Source organism: Aspergillus japonicus (assembly GCF_003184785.1).
Source record: "Aspergillus japonicus CBS 114.51 unplaced genomic scaffold BO86scaffold_44, whole genome shotgun sequence".
Classification (NCBI taxonomy): Eukaryota; Fungi; Ascomycota; class Eurotiomycetes; order Eurotiales; family Aspergillaceae; genus Aspergillus; species Aspergillus japonicus.
The window spans coordinates 203,690-222,620 of NW_020291681.1; the positions used below are offsets into that span (position 1 = coordinate 203,690).

Below are 18,931 nucleotides of genomic sequence, written 5' to 3' on the forward strand. Positions count from 1 at the left end.
CTCGCCGTCTGGGGGGAACGCTCGCAGGGACAGGCTGACAGACAGGCAGGCAGGCAGGCAGGCAGGCAGGCAGGCAGGCAGAGGCAGGGTCGGGCGTGGGAGTGCAGCGAGAAGATCACGTGGCAATGCCAGGATGCAGCTCCTCGAACTCTCAATAATAAATTACTAAGAATAAAAATTAAAAAGTCGAGAGGGAGGGAGAAAGGGAAATGACCGGGTACTGGAGGTGGAACGGGCCCTTCCTTTAGGGTACAACGACGGGAATGTTGCACTGGGGCTGACGGATGATGGGGGGGAGGGATGAAGTTTAATAATGATAATAAAGGAAAGGTGAAAGTTGCTGAGCCCTGGTCTTGTCCTCTGATCGGCGGTCGACGATCAGGTCTTCTTGTCTCTGGTCCTTATGGCCCGTTTGATGGCCTGTTCAAGCGCTTAGATGAAGGAATAAGATAGGAATAGCTGGAGCTGGTCAGATAGCAGCGAACAGCAGGGAAAGCAGCCGGCAGAAGGATAGAATGAAGATGAGAACGCGTTCTTACGAAGTGTGAGGGGAGGAACGAAAGGAGGGGAAGGAAACGGTAATGTAATCCTAGGTTGCACAAAGGTAAAGGAGCACCGCTGCTTGGGGGAGTATTAAACAAGCCTGGTGTCCTGGGCTCGGCTCCTGGACTTGACTAACCGATTTGAGAAGAAGACGAGAGAAGGAGATTAACAGAAAAGAAAAAAAAAGAGAAAAGGGAAAAAGGGGACCAGATGTACAAGCAGAAGACCACAGGCGGGCTCAGGGAAGATGGAGGGGAGGAGAGGGGGGGAGGGAGAAAACAGAACAGACAGTCAGTCAGTAGAGAGAGAGAGAGAGAGAGAGAGGAGCGGGGGAAAGCAATAATAACAACAATAATAACAATTATCTTGACCATAACAATATGATAATGATTACGCCAGTTGACTCCAACCAGATACTGTATGTATCATCCCAAGCATGATTGAATGGACGTGCATTCCCAACTACTTCCTATGTATTCTTCCCTACCGTGGTCATTCCGGCCAGAGGAAGAAATCAGAAGTTGGCAGTTAGTCTGCGGAGCACCTCCGTACAGCTGGTTAAGAAGGCGAAAAGGAGGAGGACAGAGACCCGAGGGTGAAAGTGGTCTGGACCGGAGAGGGAAAAAGGTGCAGGGCTGCAACTCAGCAACACTGACTGGTTGACGGCCATTCGGGCGGAAGTGGGAGGTGCCATCGCAATTTCATTGCTCGTTCAAATCGATGCTAGGCTATAAACATGACATCTGCTTTGGTTTAGTCCGAGCAGCAGGCTTCTCTACATTATCCACCCTCCTCCCCATGCTTTCATCCTCTACTTTAGCTTGAACCAATCACCCGCCTTCATCCCCGAGTTCAAGCGCACAGGGACCCATTGGGAAGGCAGGTGTTTCCACCGCAGGTGACCAGAGTGGGCATAATCCAGGGGTATCAGCATCAATGATCTCATTGAGGCCGGTGATAATACAGGCACCGGCACCTGCTTCCATGATGTCTTTTTGCGCTACCTACTCATATTTTCGTCAACGATCGATCTCTTCTTCAATTATCCGAACCGGGCTAATTCATGCAGATGAACCTTGCTTCCCATTTGGACTCTACTTACATACAAGTTAACAGCTAACATTACTACCACGGGCGATCGGACTGGCTAGCCTGTGGTACGGAATCTTGATCCAATGTCAATTCTTGAGATCCTGCACCGGACGGATTCCGCCAGATGCCGGCCGACCAGCTTGAAAGACGACGATAGCCCATGTGCCTTACAGCTCCACCTTCTTGCTCGCTCGTATTCCGATCGCAGGCTCGTCTGTGGCAGGCTGGCAGCTCTCGACTCCACCAATTTCTGGTTTTACAGGGCCAACCTTATTGATCTAATCCTCCGCCATTGGCATGTGCATGCGATCGGCTCGCGACCCCCTTCAATAATGATGTTCATCCATGTGTCCAAGACCACTAGTAGACCTTGGCCCACAATAGCTAACCGCCATCTCGACCTTATCACAAATTCACAGTGCGTTCGGGGCGGAGTAAGCCTGTATTCCCGACTAAGCCTGCGAATCAGAAGTCACACAACGGGCTAAGCCCAGGCCTCAGGTCCGTGCATCCCTCCCAAGAGGGAATTCGTGGATTCGCAGCTGGTTCGTTTCCCTATCATGCAGCAAAGATCGATATTTTCCGCTGTAGACTTGACCAAAGGCACACGTACCGCGACTACCTGCATGCGTACAGTTCAGTGTAGCCGAAGGGTGTCGACTCCGTATGACTCTGCGTCCCGCCGGTCATCGCCCGCATGGAATCGAGATTATCGCCATAGACGCTCCTGTATCCGGTCGCTTCAGGTGGGCTATTTCAGCTAGCTGAAAGGTGTGGCATGCGCGCTTGCACAACGTATAATAAATCATGTCCAGTGAGGTTGGATGCGGAGCTGGCAAAGACCTAAGCGCCCATCGATGTTCGACGGCTTTCCGATAGTGATCACAGGCACGAGGTCACCACAAAAAGAGGTCGAAAGCCAGCAGAGGTAGGTCTGTCAAGGACTCAAGGGCCTCTCAGCCCCCCTTGATTAAGGAGTATGATACGTGCACGCCTGGGTAGATGTATGGATCTTGCAACATCCGCATTAGCCTTAAGCTTCCGGGTAATTGGCGCACCTCGTGCTTCTGGGGGACGCCGAACACTTCGAACTCACGGCAACTTGCCCGTTATCAAAGCTTAACCCAGTTTTACAAAGTACTCACTCACTCGCTCACTTGCTCAATATACAAAGGTCCTTTGAACCGCGTTCTTATTGAGTACTTCCCGCCCACGACATCTCCGCCATCAAGGCCGAGAACGCCATAGTCGCAACCCCGCAAAACCAGCCCACCAGATTTGGGCATCGCATGTCTCAATCCTTGAAAACAGCCTTGATGCCCAGAATCGATCGCTCGTATCGTTACGCAAGAGGATGGTAATCGCTACGAGTTGTACCTCTAGCAGCACAACCCCGGCTTAGCTGCAGCGACCTTGGTCCCCTTTAGGATAGCGGGCGCTTACGCCGGGCGCCCGGGTGTAGGAGTGCACAATCACCGTGTAGGACTGAGATGCAGCTTTGAGATCGCGAGAACCTTAGTTCTCATTTTGTAGTCGCTGGTAGGGACAGAATCGAGGAATCAGTCCTTGCATCGCAGTGCATCAACACAGGGAGACATAAGAGTAGAGGAAGACTGAAGGGAGAAAAAGAAAGAGAACGGGGGGATAGTCGAGCGGGCCGAGGGTCGAACCCGGGGGCTTAGCTTGCGGGCTGGCCGACACGAGAAAGGAGACTACACTTTCTCCACTCGACCATCAGTTGTTGAAACTACTCAGCAAATATACCGAGGGCTTATAGCCTCCAAACGCAACGTCGAGGGCCAGTCGCAAAACTACACCTATCCATCAACAAGAATCCATACCCATTACTGGTTTTCTACCTAGACTCCAATCTTAAAAGGACGAGTGCTCAGCTAGCCGACCGTAATACGTCCCCGCAAAGAATAGAAAGACTGCAACACAGGCGGACCCTATAGTGTCATCGCATCTACTATAGTCTCTGCTTGACGGAAACAAAGGCAGTCAGTCGGGTGAGCATCCAGCAAAGATAGATAATCTCGTCTTACTGAGTAATCTTCATCAAATGATCATTTCTGATTTCCAGACAGAGCCACATACCTACTCGTATGTGTAGCAGCGACCGACGTCAGAGTCCGGGGACTCCGCACGTGAGTCTCCGCCTCTCCGCAGGGTTGTTGGCCCGAGGTCTTCACATGCGCGCAACTCCGCTATTAGCTTCAACGAGTACCAAGAATGTGACCTGTTGCCTGACTTGTCTCTGACTCCTTCTTCCGCTTCCACATCACAGCTCCTTCGCATCTTCATCAGCTTACCCCACGTTGCAACACAGCACTTCTCATCGACCCTCATGGCCCTCAGTGTCCGCACCTGAGGGTGACAACTGCTGCACCGGCAGCCTGCGATCGTGGCAACCATAAATCACCACCCGAGGTCCCGCGGCCGGTAGATGAGACGGAGAAATGGCCGCTCAGTCGACACTACAGCATCGGGAGGATCCTCTCGTGGTATTGTACCACTACTATGTCAACCTCACTCGTGCCCGGATAAAGCGCTCTTCGAAAGCGGCCAAAACCATCGCCACCATCGCTTTGATTCTCTCGATCTTGGGAACTGGATATGGAGGCTATAAATGGTTTCATGAGAGGTCAAAGGAACATGCACAGGGCAGGCGGTTACTACGCCGGAACTCTGGGATCAGAGGGAAAGATGGAACCCGGACCATATACGTACCTTACAAGGGTTCCATGACCTCGAAGGTCAAGATCTATCCAACCAAACCCACGACATTTGATGCGCACCGGCGACTGTTTCTAAGCCCTCCTGCTGCCGCCCGCGTCGGGGACGGCGCGTCCAGTAGCCAGACCCCCCCGCCGATGACGAAGCCAGGCCTGAACCTCGCTTTCCTGCATCAGTTCCTCAGCCTTGGGAGCATCATGGTGCCCCGATGGAGCAGTAAAGAGACGGGTCTTTTGATGGGCCATGGCGTTTTCCTGCTCCTACGGACGTATCTTTCTCTATTGGTTGCCCGCCTTGATGGCGAGATCGTGCGAGACCTCGTCGCCGGTAAGGGCCGGGCCTTTGCCTGGGGCATCGTGAAGTGGTGTGGCATTGGAACACTTGCATCATACACCAACGCTATGATCAAGTTCCTCCAGTCCAAAGTGTCTATCGCGTTCCGGACCCGCTTGACGCGGTACATTCATGATCTCTATCTTACTAACGACAACAACTACTACAAATTGATGAACCTGGACGGCAGCATCGGCCAAGGGGCGGACCAGTTCATCACGCAAGACCTCACCCAGTTCTGCACTGCAGCGGCATCACTTTATTCCTCGATGGGCAAGCCGTTGGTGGACTTGTTCGTCTTCAACTACCAGCTTTATCGCTCCTTGGGACCGTTGGCTCTGACTGGAATCCTCACTGGGTATTTCAGCACGGCGGCAGTCCTTCGAAGACTCTCACCTCCGTTCGGCAAATTGAAAGCTGTCGAAGGGAAGAAAGAGGGGGACTTTCGTAGCTTGCATTCCCGGCTCCTCGCGAACGCGGAGGAGGTCTCGTTCTATGGTGGCGCGGATATCGAACGTGTGTTTCTGGCAAGAAGCTTCAAAGACCTCCAGCGATGGATGGAGGGGATTTACAGTCTGAAGATCCGGTATAACATGCTCGAAGACGTGATTCTGAAGTATGCCTGGTCTGCCTTCGGTTATCTTGTCACCTCCCTGCCAATCTTCCTACCTGCGTGGGGCGGATCGGGCGGCGCCCTGGAGTTGCTCGATTTACCGGAAGGCACCGGTCGTGAGCGCGACCGCATGAGAGAATTCATCACGAACAAACGCTTGATGCTGTCGTTAGCGGACGCGGGCGGCCGGATGATGTATAGCATCAAGGACATTTCGGAACTGGCTGGGTACACATCCAGAGTCTACAGCCTCATCTCCACCCTCCATAGGGTTCACGCAAATGCATACTACCCTCCGCGGGACTCAAATACGGAACTATACTCTCTGGCCGACGTTCAGGGAACCGTCCACAATGGATTCGATGGCGTGCGCCTCGAGCAGGTTCCCATCGTTGCCCCATCCCTCTATCCCCGCGGCGGCGATGAGCTTCTAGAGTCGCTGTCGTTTGTCGTGCACTCTGGAGACCATCTCTTGATCTCCGGACCCAATGGCGTTGGCAAGTCTGCTATTGCGCGGGTTGCTGCCGGGGTGTGGCCGGTGTATCGTGGCTTGGTCAGTCGGCCGCGGGGTTTCGGGCTCGACGGCATCATGTTCCTGCCTCAGCGGCCGTATCTGAGCGTCGGAACCCTGCGGGATCAGGTCATCTACCCCCACTCGGAGATCGACATGCACGAGGCCGGAGTATCGGACGCGATGCTGCAGAAGATCCTGGATGATGCCCACCTGGGCTACCTCCCTTCGCGGGAGGGCGGCTGGGACTCCCGGAAAGAGTGGAAGGATGTATTGAGCGGTGGAGAAAAACAGCGCATGGCCATGGCTCGCATTTATTACCACGAGCCGCGGTACGCCTTTCTTGATGAGGGGACCTCTGCGGTCTCATCCGACGTGGAGGGTCTGCTGTACGATCGAGCAAAGGAGCGCGGCATCACGGTCATTACGATCTCCACGCGTGCATCGTTGAAGAAGTACCACACCTACAGCTTGAACATTAGCATTGGCGCGGAAGGAGAACAATGGGAGCTGGAGAGGATTGGCACTGCCAAGGAGAAGCTGGGGGTCGAGAAGGAGATCCAGGAGATCCGCAAGCGATTAGACAAGGTAGAGGAGTGGAAACGGCGCCGAGAAGAGATTGAGGAGGAGTTGCGCAAGGTCTGGGTGGAAGAGGGCGAACTTAGCCCTCCGCCTTACGAGACAGGTTCCGAAGCTGTAGAAGCTCAGTGAGAAGGGGCGACTTACTTGATTGCTTCATTTTACATTTGTGATGCGTTGCGGTACACTATATTCATCACCAACAGCTGCAAGGTCAGGGAAGCAACCCGACTACATATCACATCACCTCACGTAAAGACTATGGGTATTTGAATAAGATAATTCTGAGCTCGGTCTCAGCTGCAAACAATTCTTCACTCAACAAGACCCCCATCTTCTAAGTCTTTCTGTTTGGTGAATATATCTCCTTTCATTGCCCCGTAAATCACATGACTGGCAGCCACGGCAATGCAATGGAATCCCAACCATAATTGATTTTCTAACAATTTTCGAATAATTTCCAAAGCTTCTTTCCCAGCGACTTTCCCCTTTACCTGAATTATTAGAGACCAAGCTACTGTCTTCGAGACATTTTCACACAATTTATCGCAACACTCCTGGCTATTTGTGACGACAAGAATGTCCAGTGGCTTCTTGGGACACCTGTTTCAAGGGTAGGCAAAAACGACGGAGTTGTTCGCATTTCCCGCGCCTCCCCTAGAATCAAGCAGAGGCCGCAAGTCAGCGCTATCCCGCGGAGGGGCGATCTGACCACATAATGGCTAACATTAAGATGGAAGACGAAGATCCCGGGGTGATTGTCATCCCCATTGACACTACATACAGCGATGGGGATCGAGCTGGATGGCCGACGGGGGACCACTTCGACATGCCCGACGACAGCTACTATCGGCGCAAGATCGCGAGGCTGTGGGCACAGGAGCTGGGCTTTTATAAACCTGGTAGGTTTATGTTTCATCCTTACAACTATTTCGTGTGTCTCAAATTTGTTTGCATTTTACTTTCCGTTTGATATCTATGTATGGGTAGGGTACAGGTACTTTGTGTCATGCTTGCTTGTTTCCGTTCCGCCCTCCATGTCTCGCTTGCTGTTTGTCTCAAGTTCAGTGTAACGGGCTATGATCTGCTTGGTGGCTTTCTTTCCACCCCAAGGTCTTTATTTATATTCCAGATTTGTCCAATTGGATTGATACCCCGTGGCTCTTGTTGTGAAATCCTATGTTTTGTGCATTGACCATTCGCCAATCCATGTTTAACCTCATGCGCGTGCAACCTAACATGCACGATGGAAGTACCGTGATCCTGCACATTTCACTCTCACATTGCACTCTCATGTCAAATCAACCATTATCCCAGACACATTCTAATATAAATGCAGGACAGGAATACATTCTGGATTCTTTACCAGACGGGTTTGCGATTTTCGACAGACCGCGGGGAACGGACCCCAATATCGTGAGTTGCACAACTGATATCTAGTGAATGCTCTTAACGCCCAACCCAGCGAGATCGTTTCCTCTACGGCCATCCACTTCAACAATACTTCTACTCCACTGTCCAGTTTTTTCCGCATTTCTGCCATCTGATGAACCAAGGCAAGGAGCCCTGCTCCTGCCATCTCTGCGAGAAGCTAGCTAAGCGCAAGAGAGGTACGTTCCTCAGGTTAACTGCTTGGAATCTACTGACGTGATAGGTAGACGGTATCCCGATCGGAAGAGGAGTTGGCCGGCCCCGTGGACGACCTTACGGCTCGGGCACGCGCACGTCGTCCGGCACCCGCACCCCGATTAAACCTGTAGGCACCCCCGGCAGACGCGGCCGACCTCCCGGCAGTGGCAGAAAGCCCGGTCGACCTCCTGGTTCTACTGCTGCTGCTGCTGCTGCTAGTACTTCTGCTGTTGCTATACGCTCCTCCGAACGGTTGCCCGGCCGGCCGTCGGAATCCAGCATGCAATACATCGCCGACAGCGAGGGCACCCCGGACGTGTTCAAAGCTGCCGTCATCAAACTCCGCGCGAAGGGCCAGCTAGACGAGAAGATCACGGAAACCGACAGCATGGACTGGCGCGCCGAGCGCACGCCGCTGCGCGAATACCTGGAGAAGCTGAACATGCTCCCGTCGTTTGTGCCGCGCACGGGCGAGCTGGTGCTGTGGACGACGGAGTACGAGGGGAAGCTCGCGTGGAACCCGGAGGCGGGGCAGGTCCAGATCTACAGACACAAGCAATGGCACGGGGCTCCCGACTGGCGCGCGGGCGTCGTCGGCCAGCTGCCCGAGGAAGATGTGGTCCTGCAGGATATCGTCGTCACGACGCCGAAGACATGGGGGCCGAACTACTCGGGGTTCCGGGTGGAGACGTTCCCGGACCCCAACAGCGAGGACAAGAGCTACTCTCTGCAGCACAAGTATGTGCCCATGAAGTGCATCCGGCCGTTCGGCGCGTACGAGCATTTCTTGCAGGGCGTGCCGCGGGAGCAACTGCACCCGTCCATCGAGAATGCCCTGACCGTCATGGCGTCGTTCAGCCTGCTGGAGAAGTACCGCTTTCAGGGAAGGTGGCCGGACGCCGCGATCTACTGTCGCGGGATCTTCCTGGGGGCGGAATTCCTGGCTGTCGGCGACGCGGTCCGGCTCAAACCGTCGGGGTACGAGGTAGATACAGATACCGTCAGTCCTGCGACGACAGCAGTCACTCTCAACGTGATGGTCATCCACGAGATCCGCCTCGAGCTGAAGGAGTGCGACGCCGACCCGCGCTCCAGACAACTGGCCGAGACGTACCAGGTGCGCATCCAGGGCAAAGTGTACACGAACGATCGCGAGCGCGCAGCAGCCCTCCTACAACAACGGACCCCAAACTCCCCGCAACCGCAGCCCCTCACCTCGGACGAGATCGCGAGCACCTTCCACTACGTCGGCATGAGCGGCTACGGGGAGTGGTACCCGCTCCACGCGGGGGCGCTGGTGAACATCTCCCAAGACATGATCCTGGGCCGCTGCTACGAGCCCGACGCGATGCAGCTGCTGTTCCGCTCGCCGGCGCTCCGCTACGATCTGCACGGGGTGCTGCGCGGCCGGGCGTACTCGCGGGCGACCGACGAGCGCATCCGCGCCGGCAAGCGCTGGTTCTGGGGCGATTTCCGCACGCAGACGCTGGCGCTCGACACGCTCAACGGCGAGGACGTGGGCCACTACAGCGACGTGCGCGACGTCAAGATGTGGCGGGCCAATCTGCGGGTGATCGACGGCACGGCCAAGGCGGCGGACTTCCGCGATGCGAAGATCCCCGGCGATGTGGGCCGGCCGTCGACCAAGACGGCGTCGAATTTTGCGAAGGTCGGCAAGCTCAGCAAGCTGGTCAGCACGGGGTTGGGCGCGGTGGACAGCAGTGCGCCGGCGAGTTCGGCGGAGGATGGCGATGGCGATGGCGATGGCGGGACGAGTGCTGTCTCTGGTGGGGGGGAGAGTGAGTCCGAGCAGGAAGATTACACGCTGCGGATCGATCAGTTACGGGGTGGCACCGAGGAGACCGAAGGAGGGGACTACGTTCCTGGGCTGGCGCAGCCGCAGAACAAACGCGCGCGCATGATGGGAGATGAGCATGTAGCGTAGCATTTCCAATCTTGACTGCCGTCCCAACCAACACAGAATAACCCAAAGCCCCCCTCTACCTATCCATGATATCCATGAACCTCCCACTAATACGTCCTCGCCACGACCCCCCTCGCAAAATCCGCAAACGAGACCCCGGGCTGCACCTCCTCCTCCAAATTGGGCTGCGTAAACACCGCCAACGTATTCCTGGCGATCCTGCGGCCGTCCAGCCCCGTCCGCGCGCCCTTGACAAAATGCGGCACCGCGCGGAACTGGCCCCGGGTGATCAGCTGCAGCGCCTCGCCCGTCTGGAACGCCAAACAGTCCCGGGGGATGTTGACCTTGACGATCTGGCCCGTGCGGGACTTGATATACAGGCCGGCCGAGGGATCCGGCGACGCCGGCAGTTCGTGCAGTGGCGTCCCACTGTCCGCCAGGTTTTGGTCCGCCTCATCCACAAACATCGCCGACGTCAACCCCGTCAAACAGCTGTGGTCGAGGTGCGTCGCGCACCAGTCATCATCACCCTCACCCTCAGCCTCAGCCCCAGCCCCCTCTACTTCTTCTTCCGGCGTGGTGGTCGGAAAATAATGCAACAGCCTCGCCTTCGTCGTCAAACTGCCCCGCACCACCTTCTCCAGATACCCCGGCACATAGCCGGAGACGTTCTCGACCGCGAACCGATCGCACGCGCGCGCCACCAGCGCCGCGGTGTCGATGATCAGGCTACACAACTCGCGGACGCTGGGCTCGAATGACGGGAGGCTTGTCGGGGCGGGCCAGATGTTCGGGGCTGTGTATTCGCTCAGATCGGGGTGGTGGTCGGCCGGGGCGCCTTGCAGGTCGGGCGACTGGTGGAAGGCGCAGTTGAGGTAGTAGCTGCCCTTGTGGGTGTCGTAGACGCCGGGCCGCAGGGTTTCTTTGCCGTGCGACCAGCCGACTAGGTATTTGGCTGCGGCGGAGGTGAGGGTTTCTGGTTGAGGAGTTAGAGAGGTGGGGTGCTTTCAGAAGAGAGGGGGAGGGGGTTCAAGGGCGCACCTAGTTCTTCCTGCGGGAGAGCGGCGAGGTAGGAGGCGTTCGAGAGGACTTGGGCGCGCAGCGGGGCGAAGTTCGCGGGCAGGTCTTTGACGATGATGATGCCTAGGGAGGAGGGGCCGAAGGCTTCGGTTAGGGTGGCGAAGGTTATGGTTCCTGGGTTTTGTGGTTAGGTTTGGGTGGCTTTGGTGGGTTTGGTGGGTTGAGGGGGGAATCGTGAGGGGATGTATGCTATCGCGCGCACGATGGATGCTGGTGGATGCTGATGTACATGTATGCCTAGTGCAGGGTAAGGTCCAGCTTACCATCAATCAACTCCTTCAGGCTCACGGTCACGGCCTGGCCTTGCGGGATGTTCTCGAGAGTCATGGTGAGGTCGTCTTGATTCTGTGATCCGACAAAATACAGACTGCGAGAAGGAAACAAAAAGAAAGAAAGAAAGAACAAAAAAAAAGGATGATTTCCCCAGACAAAAATTTGGCTCGGCCCGCTCCGATGCCCGCTTATCAACGGCTTATCGGCTGTCAGCCCATTCTTTGCCGAGGATGATACAGATACAGATACTGTATACTCATTGGCATGGGGTGGACGGAGATATCTGGCGATAGGAGAGATCTGGATATATGGTATCTATGGGTAAAGTTTGTGGTAATGTACAATAGAGGGGTGTAGCTGACGAACATCCCTTATAGAGAGGACTAAACCTTCTCAACAGCCTCCTCCTCCTCCTCCTCCTCCTCCTCGCCAACCTTCTCAGTCTTCTCAGACCGACGAGTGACCTGCCGGAGATTGCCAAACGGAAGCACGTCACTGATCTTCTTGGCCCCCGTGAACAACATGCACAGCCGATCAATCCCGCACCCCCAGCCTCCCGTCGAGGGCAATCCCCATTCCAGCGCCTCGAGGTAGCTCTCGTCGATCTCCTCAGTCTCGTTGGCCTCCTTGCTGAACCGCACCTGGTCCTCGAACTTGCGCCGTTGCTCGAAAGGAGAGTTCTCCTCCTCGTAGGTGTTCACCACCTCCCGGCCCTCGATGAACAGCTCGGCGCGCGCGGCAACGCGCTGGCCGGTCGTCGGGTCGACGAAAGACTTGGACAGAGGGGACAGGCATTCGGGCGGATTGATAATGAAGGTGGGGTCGATGCACTGCGGCTCGACATATTTGCTGCAGAGCTCGTCCAGGAGACGCGGGAGGGTTGGACTTGAGGGTTCGGGGAGGGAGAGGTCGCGATACAGTTCCTTGACCTGCGCTAAGGCATTTGGCGAAGTAAGCTCCGGCAGTTTGCGGCCGATGGCCTCCTCGATTCCGGTGATAAAGTCGATGCGACGGAATGGCGCAGTGAAGTTCGCCTCGGTGGGAGTGAACGTGTTATTGGTGTTCACCTCGTCGATGCGGGTTGACAAGCCCGAGAGAAGCTTCTCCGTAATGGAGATCAGCTCTTCCAGGTTGGCATAGGCGTGATAGAATTCACAGGTAGTAAACTCCGGGTTGTGTGTCTTGTCCAGTCCTGAATTCCCGCTGTCAGCACTCTCGCCCACATCGAGGTCCACGCGAACATCCCCTACCTTCGTTGCGGAACGAGGGCCCTATCTCAAATACTCGATCGAACCCTCCAACGACCAACCGCTTTAACCACAGTTCCGGCGCAATGCGCAGAGACAGCTGCCGGTCGGGAAACTCGGTGGCAGATGTGTGAAAGGGGCGTGCAATTGCACCCCCTGCTACTGCCTCGACAATCGGTGTGTTGACTTCCATAAAGTCTCGGTCGACGAAGAACTGGCGAACATATTGGATGATAGCCGACCGGGCGCGGATGATGTCTGCCGTTCGCTGATCGGCCAGGAACTGAACATGACGAGGATATGGGGAAGTCTCGTGCTTATGGGCGTCCAAAGGCACATCGTGCAGACAAGGCGAAAGCAGTTGAGGCAGTTGAGTCGCCAGGATGGTGAGCTCGCCTCGTCCGGTGCGGTGAGGCCTACCGGTTACGGCTGGGGGAGAACGTTCAGTCGAGGACCGAAGGAATACAACGGGTGTACTGGTAGATGGAACATACAGAAGGCATCGCCCCGGCGAAGCAGCCGCGAAAAATCTCTGAAGTGTTCGGGAGTCACCCCTTCCAATTGACGGATATTGCACATCACTTGCACTTTATGGCCATTTTGCGACATGTCGAAGAAGATCAACTTGTTGCCAGCCAGTCTAGAGGTACGTATCCTACCTACTGATCTAAGTACGGAGACAACATGTGGTAGAGCGCCAGCGGAGGCAGAGACCTACCATGGACAACAACCGTGTCTCCTTCTACTTCATTATAATCTAGGTGGCAGTAGCGGTCCCGAAACTCCGCCGTGCTCATGGAGTGTTCATTGCTCTCAAGCCGAGGATATGCCTCGGAAAGTGTCTTCTGGACCTCCTGCAGACGCTCCTTGAAAGCTCTTTCCGGGGAGGCTGCGCTGCTGCTATGCCTTGGGGCACTGGCAGCAGCGAGGCGCTGATTTACTCGAGCAAACTGGCCATTGGCCTGCAGAATCTGTGTACGGGTTGAGATGGGTGCTCCTGTACTGAAGATGCCGTATTAGCAATTGTACTTGATGAGTAGATGCAAGCGTGGCAGAGAACAAAAAGGTATTGAATTCAGATGACATTAGTCTTCCAGTTGCGCTCATTACTTGGAGGTTTCCCTCCAAGCATTCAGTGCAGCGGTTCTGAGAAATGGAAGGGTATGTCTCATCATAACGAACAATTGCAAGGCAGAAATAGTGCCGCTTAGGCCAACTCACCTAAACAGACGCCTTCCGGCTCTCAGCCGCGATGCCCACTGCGGGCGGATGGATTGCATTGAAAAGAAGAAAGACCAAGGACTACGTGCTCACATCATTTGCAGCAAGACGGGAAAGAAAACAAGAGCAGGTTGTGTGCGGAAGAGAAGCAGGGGAAAAAGGCAGCCGACAGAAAATCCTGAGGCGGTGAGAGGCAGGAAGCCCGCTCCGACTTTCCTTCCGCTCCCGGAGCTTCAAACAAGCAGAGCGAGAGAGACTCTGGAGTTCCAACTATACAACTCTTAACCTTGTTTGATCTTCAAATGTGAGCGCCATGCTTCCCAAGGCTTCTCTATCGGCTGCCAGATCTTGCTAACCTATACTTCTAGCTTACCCCACCTCTCACACCCCCCCCCCCCATCATCACAATGTCTTTCCTCTTTGGCGGTGCCCCCAAGATGTCCTCGGAGCAGAAGATTGCTGCCGCTGAGACCGAGGTGGAGATGATCTCCGACATGTTCAACCGGTGAGTCGACCGATGAACCTGAGCCTGAAAGCTCTGCGTGAAGCTACCCTTCCAGCCCTCGATGACCGCCCTCTCCACTCTCCCGGCTCCATACACCATCTGTCGCCGGCATGAAACTGACCACCGATAATCAACTAGCCTGACCGAGTCCTGCACCAAGAAGTGCATCCCCAACGACTACCGCGAAGGCGATCTCAACAAGGGCGAGTCTGTCTGCCTCGACCGCTGCGTGTCCAAGTTCTTCGAGGTCAACATCAAGGTCAGCGAGAAGATGCAGGGTGAGGCCGCCAACCGACAGGGTGGCATGGGCATGGGCATGTAAACTGTTGATTGATATACTCTGGGGCTCAAAACTGTTTCCATTTATGTATTTGTATCATTGATTGGGTCTTTTCTTTTCTTTTTCTTTTCTTTTTTTCCGGGGAAAGTTGTGCGTGCATATCGTCAGGATTTGTTGCGCTACGTTTGCCCGTGATGACATGGTTCTGGCATTTTGGATGACATTGTCTCTCGCATAGAAAGTGGGAATGGTCTTTGGGATCAGATAGCATTGGGAATGAAATCTATCCTGGATGTGAAGGGTCTGTCTTTATTGCTCGTGTCCAGGTAGAGCTACTGCATTAGTTAACATCGAGCATGACATAAGATGTGGCTGGGACGCTTGGCTGGGCCGCTGAGCTGTGGCTGACCGGTAGGCAGCTGCGTTTGATGCACCGTTAGTGGCGTCCATTGTTCTAGAAGCCAGTCCGGATAAGGCAATACGAAGCTCTTCAGACAACAGAGACTACAGAGTTCTAAACCATGTTATTCTTAGAACTCTTCAAAATCTGGATCTTACTGAGTCGAGTTGATTAACCGTCTCAATCAAACCCTCGGCTCACCGCTCACCGATAAGTTGCACCGGAAATCCCCTTGTGACGTCGTTGGCTGCAATGCCCGGCAACCAAAAGGGAATGAACGCACTGCACCGCACCGCACCGCACCGCAACAACCACCCGCTTCGCGGCCAACAACGCCTGTGCTTTTCTTCCTTTGCCCTTCCTTTCACCCTCGCCAAATATATCCTCACGGGATGACATGGACTGACGGCCCCTAGCTTGGCACCTCACGTTGAAGCTTGAGGCTCCATCGGCGCCCCCATCCGCCCCCCTCATCCAGTTTCCCGGATATGTCAATGGCACTTGCTTTCTTCATCGCTGGTCCAACTGAGAAAACACCCCTGGAGGGTTAACCATTTGGTGTCGCGTTCTTCTTTTCACTCTTACCGCGTTTGATCTCTAGTTCCCTGGCCGGTTCTACAACGCTCGTCTCATCGCTACCCCCCCTCGCCCAGAGATCGAATCTGTACTCATCCCTTATGTGTTAGGGAAGCTGGTACCGTTTATCACACACCATGCCACCGTCATCTCCCACGCAGACCGGTGGGCCTGCCACGCCTGCTGCAACAGCAGCACGAGAGCCGACCAAAATAGTACCGAAAGAGAGTCCGCTCGTGCAAACGACCGGCCCCGACGGACAGTCGCCGCCTCCGCGGCCGGGCCACCAGAAACTCGTCTTCACCGATCCGGTTGCCTTCCGCTACCTGGAGGAGGACCCGGCGACCATTGTGCTACATCGGCGAATGACTCTGAGTGGGTACGAGGTCTACATTGTTGAGCAATGGGCGTGCACGCGGATCCATCCGACTTTCATTATTACGACCTACACCGGAGATCCGTCGCACAAAGTCGCCGTCGGGGTGCTGAGCGTCCCGACGGATGAGTCGACGTGGTCTCCCCGTCTGCGGCTGTACTTCAACGCTGTGGTGCAATGCCAGGCCCAGAAGCGAGACACGCCCCTGGGGACGCTGATGGTCACCGATCTCAGCATCTTTCCGTGCGCCCTGGCACTCATACCCGTCCCGGACGGCGATGTCCTCAAGCACAAGGACGATTTCATCGTCAATGAAAATCTGAAGAGGTTAGGTTGCTCGGGCCGTGCTAGCTTGAAGCTGCAGCCCCCGTCGCCTGCTACCGAAGCCAAATTCCACCAACTCTACCGGACCAGCGAAAGAGTACCCCTGTATAGTGCCGTGGTGGAACTGGTGAAACAGTGCCAGATCGCCTTGATGATGTTCGGCAACCTGGCGCCGGAGTATGTCGACGGCCTGCTTTGTGATATGACCGAGGCGGCCATAGCCGATTGGTGGACCGAGATTGGGATGGACTTGTACAACATCGAACCCAGCGACAGTATGCTAGGCCCCATCTCGGTCTCGGCTCTTCTCGGAACCCTCATCGGGGCCCGGAATCGGCTGCATGCGTTCGGTGCCCCCGTTGGCAAGGACGCGTTCGATATCCCGAACCTCAAACGGGGGATCGGGAGCTTCCAGAAATCACAGAAGATGAAACGAACCAGACGGCTGGACCGCCAGACCCTGGACCGATTACATCGAGCCACTGCGAAAGCTGCGAATGCCGAGGGCTGGACCGACGCGGTGAAGTCGACGGTGGCCGAGCTGAGCGGGCATGGCGGTGAGATGGTGATGGGGATGGTTCGGGGTCGCGAAAAGGGCGGGATCGCCGACATCGAGACTCTGGACATTGACACCTTTGCGCGTCTGGTGAAAGGCGAGAGGGCAAAGTGGCTGTGGAGGGGCAAGCCACGCAAGGGTGCCATCGGCGAGTCGTTCGGTGGCGGCCCGGGCGCAGCGGACATGCTTTTCACCAACGATGAGCAAGGCGGCTATCTTTGGACGACGCGGAAGAGACATTCTCAAGAGGACATGACCGTGGATCGGCAGCCATCGGAGGCGGATCGCCCACGGAAACCTTCCGAATCAGCCGCCACCTTCGACGAGAAGGATCAGAACTTGAGTAGCATCGTGCGGAGAGGCGTGAGTGGAAAGGTGTCAGACGCGCGAGCGGGATTTGGCAGATTCAAAGATGCGGTGGGCCTGCGATCCCATCCGTCGAAGCATCCGCGGGAGGGGCAGTATGGCTATGGCGATTCGTCTCACCTGCCTCCGATTGACAGCGACACCGAACCAAATCCGCCGAAAAAGCCCGATGGTGATCCGAACCCTGCAGAGCAAGGAAGCATTTACGAGTCCGAGGGCCGAGCTCTCAACGAGGATGCCGCGGCTGCCGAGTCTGTACCAAGCATGGTGCCCCCACAATCACCCGAAGCAAAGACACCCGCAATCACGGTGGAGGCCGTTCCGGACACTGCCGACTCGGAGTCTGCCCGCAAGGTCCCAGTCTTCCAGCCGCCGTCCGAGGAAGAAGTGCCCGACGAAGACTCCCGCCGGAGGACCCCTTCGACCGACGTCTCCGCCGACCGGGAGCGGACGCCCGACATTGGGATCATGTTGCTGCGCCGGCCGCGGAGCTGCGCCCAGCTGCTGGGCCCGGAGACGAGGGCGAACCCCGAGCGGACCGACGACCACTGGCCCCGGCATCTGTCCTTCAGCACCGTGGAAGAGGTGGTGCTCGGCTGGGACGGGGTCGGCGGCAGCAGCAGCAGCATCCAGGAGCGGCCCGACGCTCCCCTGGAGGAGGCGATCCGCCACGAGGACGTCCTCGCCTCGGACGCCCGCCTCTTCAGCGCCCAGATCCGCGAGCTGAGCGAGCAGACCGCCCCCTGGGTCGAGCAGCAGGTGACCTCGGTCGACGACCTCAACCGCTGCCTGCACGAGAGCTACGAGAAGATCAACGCCGCCTACCTGGAGCGGCTCGCCGTCTTCCAGCAGCTGCGCGGCAAATCCTCCGACCTGCTGACCGAGGAGCACACCCACCTCACCGACTACATGCGGCGCGTCGAACTCATGGGCGCCAAGCTGGACTACGAGCTCCACGTCCTCGAGTCCAAGGTCGAGGATGTCGAGGCCGGCCTCGGCGAGTTCGAACGCCACGTCGCCGACGTGGAGACGAGGGTCCGGTTGCTGGTGCGCGGGGAGAGGGAGAAGGACAAGCAGGGTAGCAGCAGCAGCAGCAGCAGCAACGGTGGCTCCTGGCTATCTTGGCTGGGCAAGTTGGCTGGTCTGTAGAGCTGACTTGCGTTGCGTTTGAGTCCACGTTCGCGTTCAGCGGTGGAGGAGAATCGTGTCCGCTTCCGTGTGTAATAAGTAGGTATCTTCGCTGTATTTGTTCCAGCACCTCGAGTTGTATACCCCCTGTTTATTGTAGAAGAGAGAAATTAAAGGCAATCAAATGAAAAGCAGATGCTAGTATATACCACATTTGTGTTGTGTTGTGTTGTGTTGTGTTGTGTTCCAGGGGTGTGCCGTAACTCCGAACCCACGGCGGGAATTTATGTTTCCACTGCGTGGTCAGTTAGATATAGTCCGGGACGGCATGGCAACATCTACCGTTATTTGCGAGTTCTTGAAAATTTGAAAGTTCGAAAACCAAGCACCGAAGGAATGCAATATTCCACTCTCCACAGGGCGTTTTCCTGCCAAAAACCTACCCGTGCCTGGAAAACTTCCAGGCTGGCGAAGTTGATCACGTTGGAAGCGGTGGTTGTGAACCGAGGCTGTGATGCGCGTCACTTCGGATGTATATAGACCAACCGGCTGGATAGCGGGACCCCCGCCAAACCACCGGGTTTGTTGGCGCTTGCTCTCAAAAATGACACCCAAAACGAAGGAAGCCGGGGTTCCCTA

The 18,931-nt window shown here is 55.9% G+C and overlaps 6 protein-coding genes across 6 annotated transcripts; 4 read left to right on the forward strand and 2 right to left on the reverse strand.

The window, feature by feature from the left end:
• Positions 1 to 3,875: 3,875 nt before the first annotated feature.
• Positions 3,876 to 6,696, forward strand: pxa1 (putative peroxisomal ABC transporter (PXA1)). The gene has a single exon (XM_025672497.1). The coding sequence runs from the start codon at positions 4,095 to 4,097 to the stop codon at positions 6,537 to 6,539; it is 2,445 nt and encodes an 814-aa protein (XP_025525465.1). The 5' UTR covers positions 3,876 to 4,094; the 3' UTR covers positions 6,540 to 6,696.
• A 187-nt stretch (positions 6,697 to 6,883) lies between these two features.
• Positions 6,884 to 9,981, forward strand: BO86DRAFT_366591 (uncharacterized protein; the record flags this gene model as incomplete). Its single annotated transcript, XM_025670106.1, has 4 exons — positions 6,884 to 7,309; positions 7,747 to 7,823; positions 7,873 to 8,017; positions 8,066 to 9,981. Exons 1-4 carry the CDS (start codon positions 7,126 to 7,128, stop codon positions 9,979 to 9,981), a joined length of 2,322 nt encoding a protein of 773 aa, XP_025525466.1. The 5' UTR covers positions 6,884 to 7,125.
• Positions 9,976 to 11,432, reverse strand: BO86DRAFT_366593 (uncharacterized protein). Its single transcript, XM_025670107.1, has 3 exons — positions 11,304 to 11,432; positions 11,002 to 11,154; positions 9,976 to 10,936 (listed from the first exon to the last, which is right to left on the reverse strand). Exons 1-3 carry the CDS (start codon positions 11,365 to 11,367, stop codon positions 10,068 to 10,070), a joined length of 1,086 nt encoding a protein of 361 aa, XP_025525467.1. The 5' UTR covers positions 11,368 to 11,432; the 3' UTR covers positions 9,976 to 10,067.
• Positions 11,433 to 11,593: 161 nt separating this feature from the next.
• BO86DRAFT_150591 (putative lysyl-tRNA synthetase) lies at positions 11,594 to 13,481 on the reverse strand. The gene is made up of 4 exons (XM_025666304.1): positions 13,279 to 13,481; positions 13,055 to 13,219; positions 12,564 to 12,989; positions 11,594 to 12,505 (listed from the first exon to the last, which is right to left on the reverse strand). The coding sequence occupies exons 1-4, from the start codon at positions 13,355 to 13,357 to the stop codon at positions 11,697 to 11,699; spliced, it is 1,479 nt and encodes a 492-aa protein (XP_025525468.1). The 5' UTR covers positions 13,358 to 13,481; the 3' UTR covers positions 11,594 to 11,696.
• A 668-nt stretch (positions 13,482 to 14,149) lies between these two features.
• BO86DRAFT_390961 (Tim10/DDP family zinc finger protein) lies at positions 14,150 to 14,848 on the forward strand. Its single transcript, XM_025672498.1, has 2 exons — positions 14,150 to 14,286; positions 14,425 to 14,848. Exons 1-2 carry the CDS (start codon positions 14,189 to 14,191, stop codon positions 14,606 to 14,608), a joined length of 282 nt encoding a protein of 93 aa, XP_025525469.1. The 5' UTR covers positions 14,150 to 14,188; the 3' UTR covers positions 14,609 to 14,848.
• A 712-nt stretch (positions 14,849 to 15,560) lies between these two features.
• BO86DRAFT_150613 (putative Sin3 complex subunit (Stb2)) lies at positions 15,561 to 18,378 on the forward strand. Its single transcript, XM_025666305.1, has one exon. The coding sequence runs from the start codon at positions 15,680 to 15,682 to the stop codon at positions 18,311 to 18,313; it is 2,634 nt and encodes an 877-aa protein (XP_025525470.1). The 5' UTR covers positions 15,561 to 15,679; the 3' UTR covers positions 18,314 to 18,378.
• Positions 18,379 to 18,931: the final 553 nt, after the last annotated feature.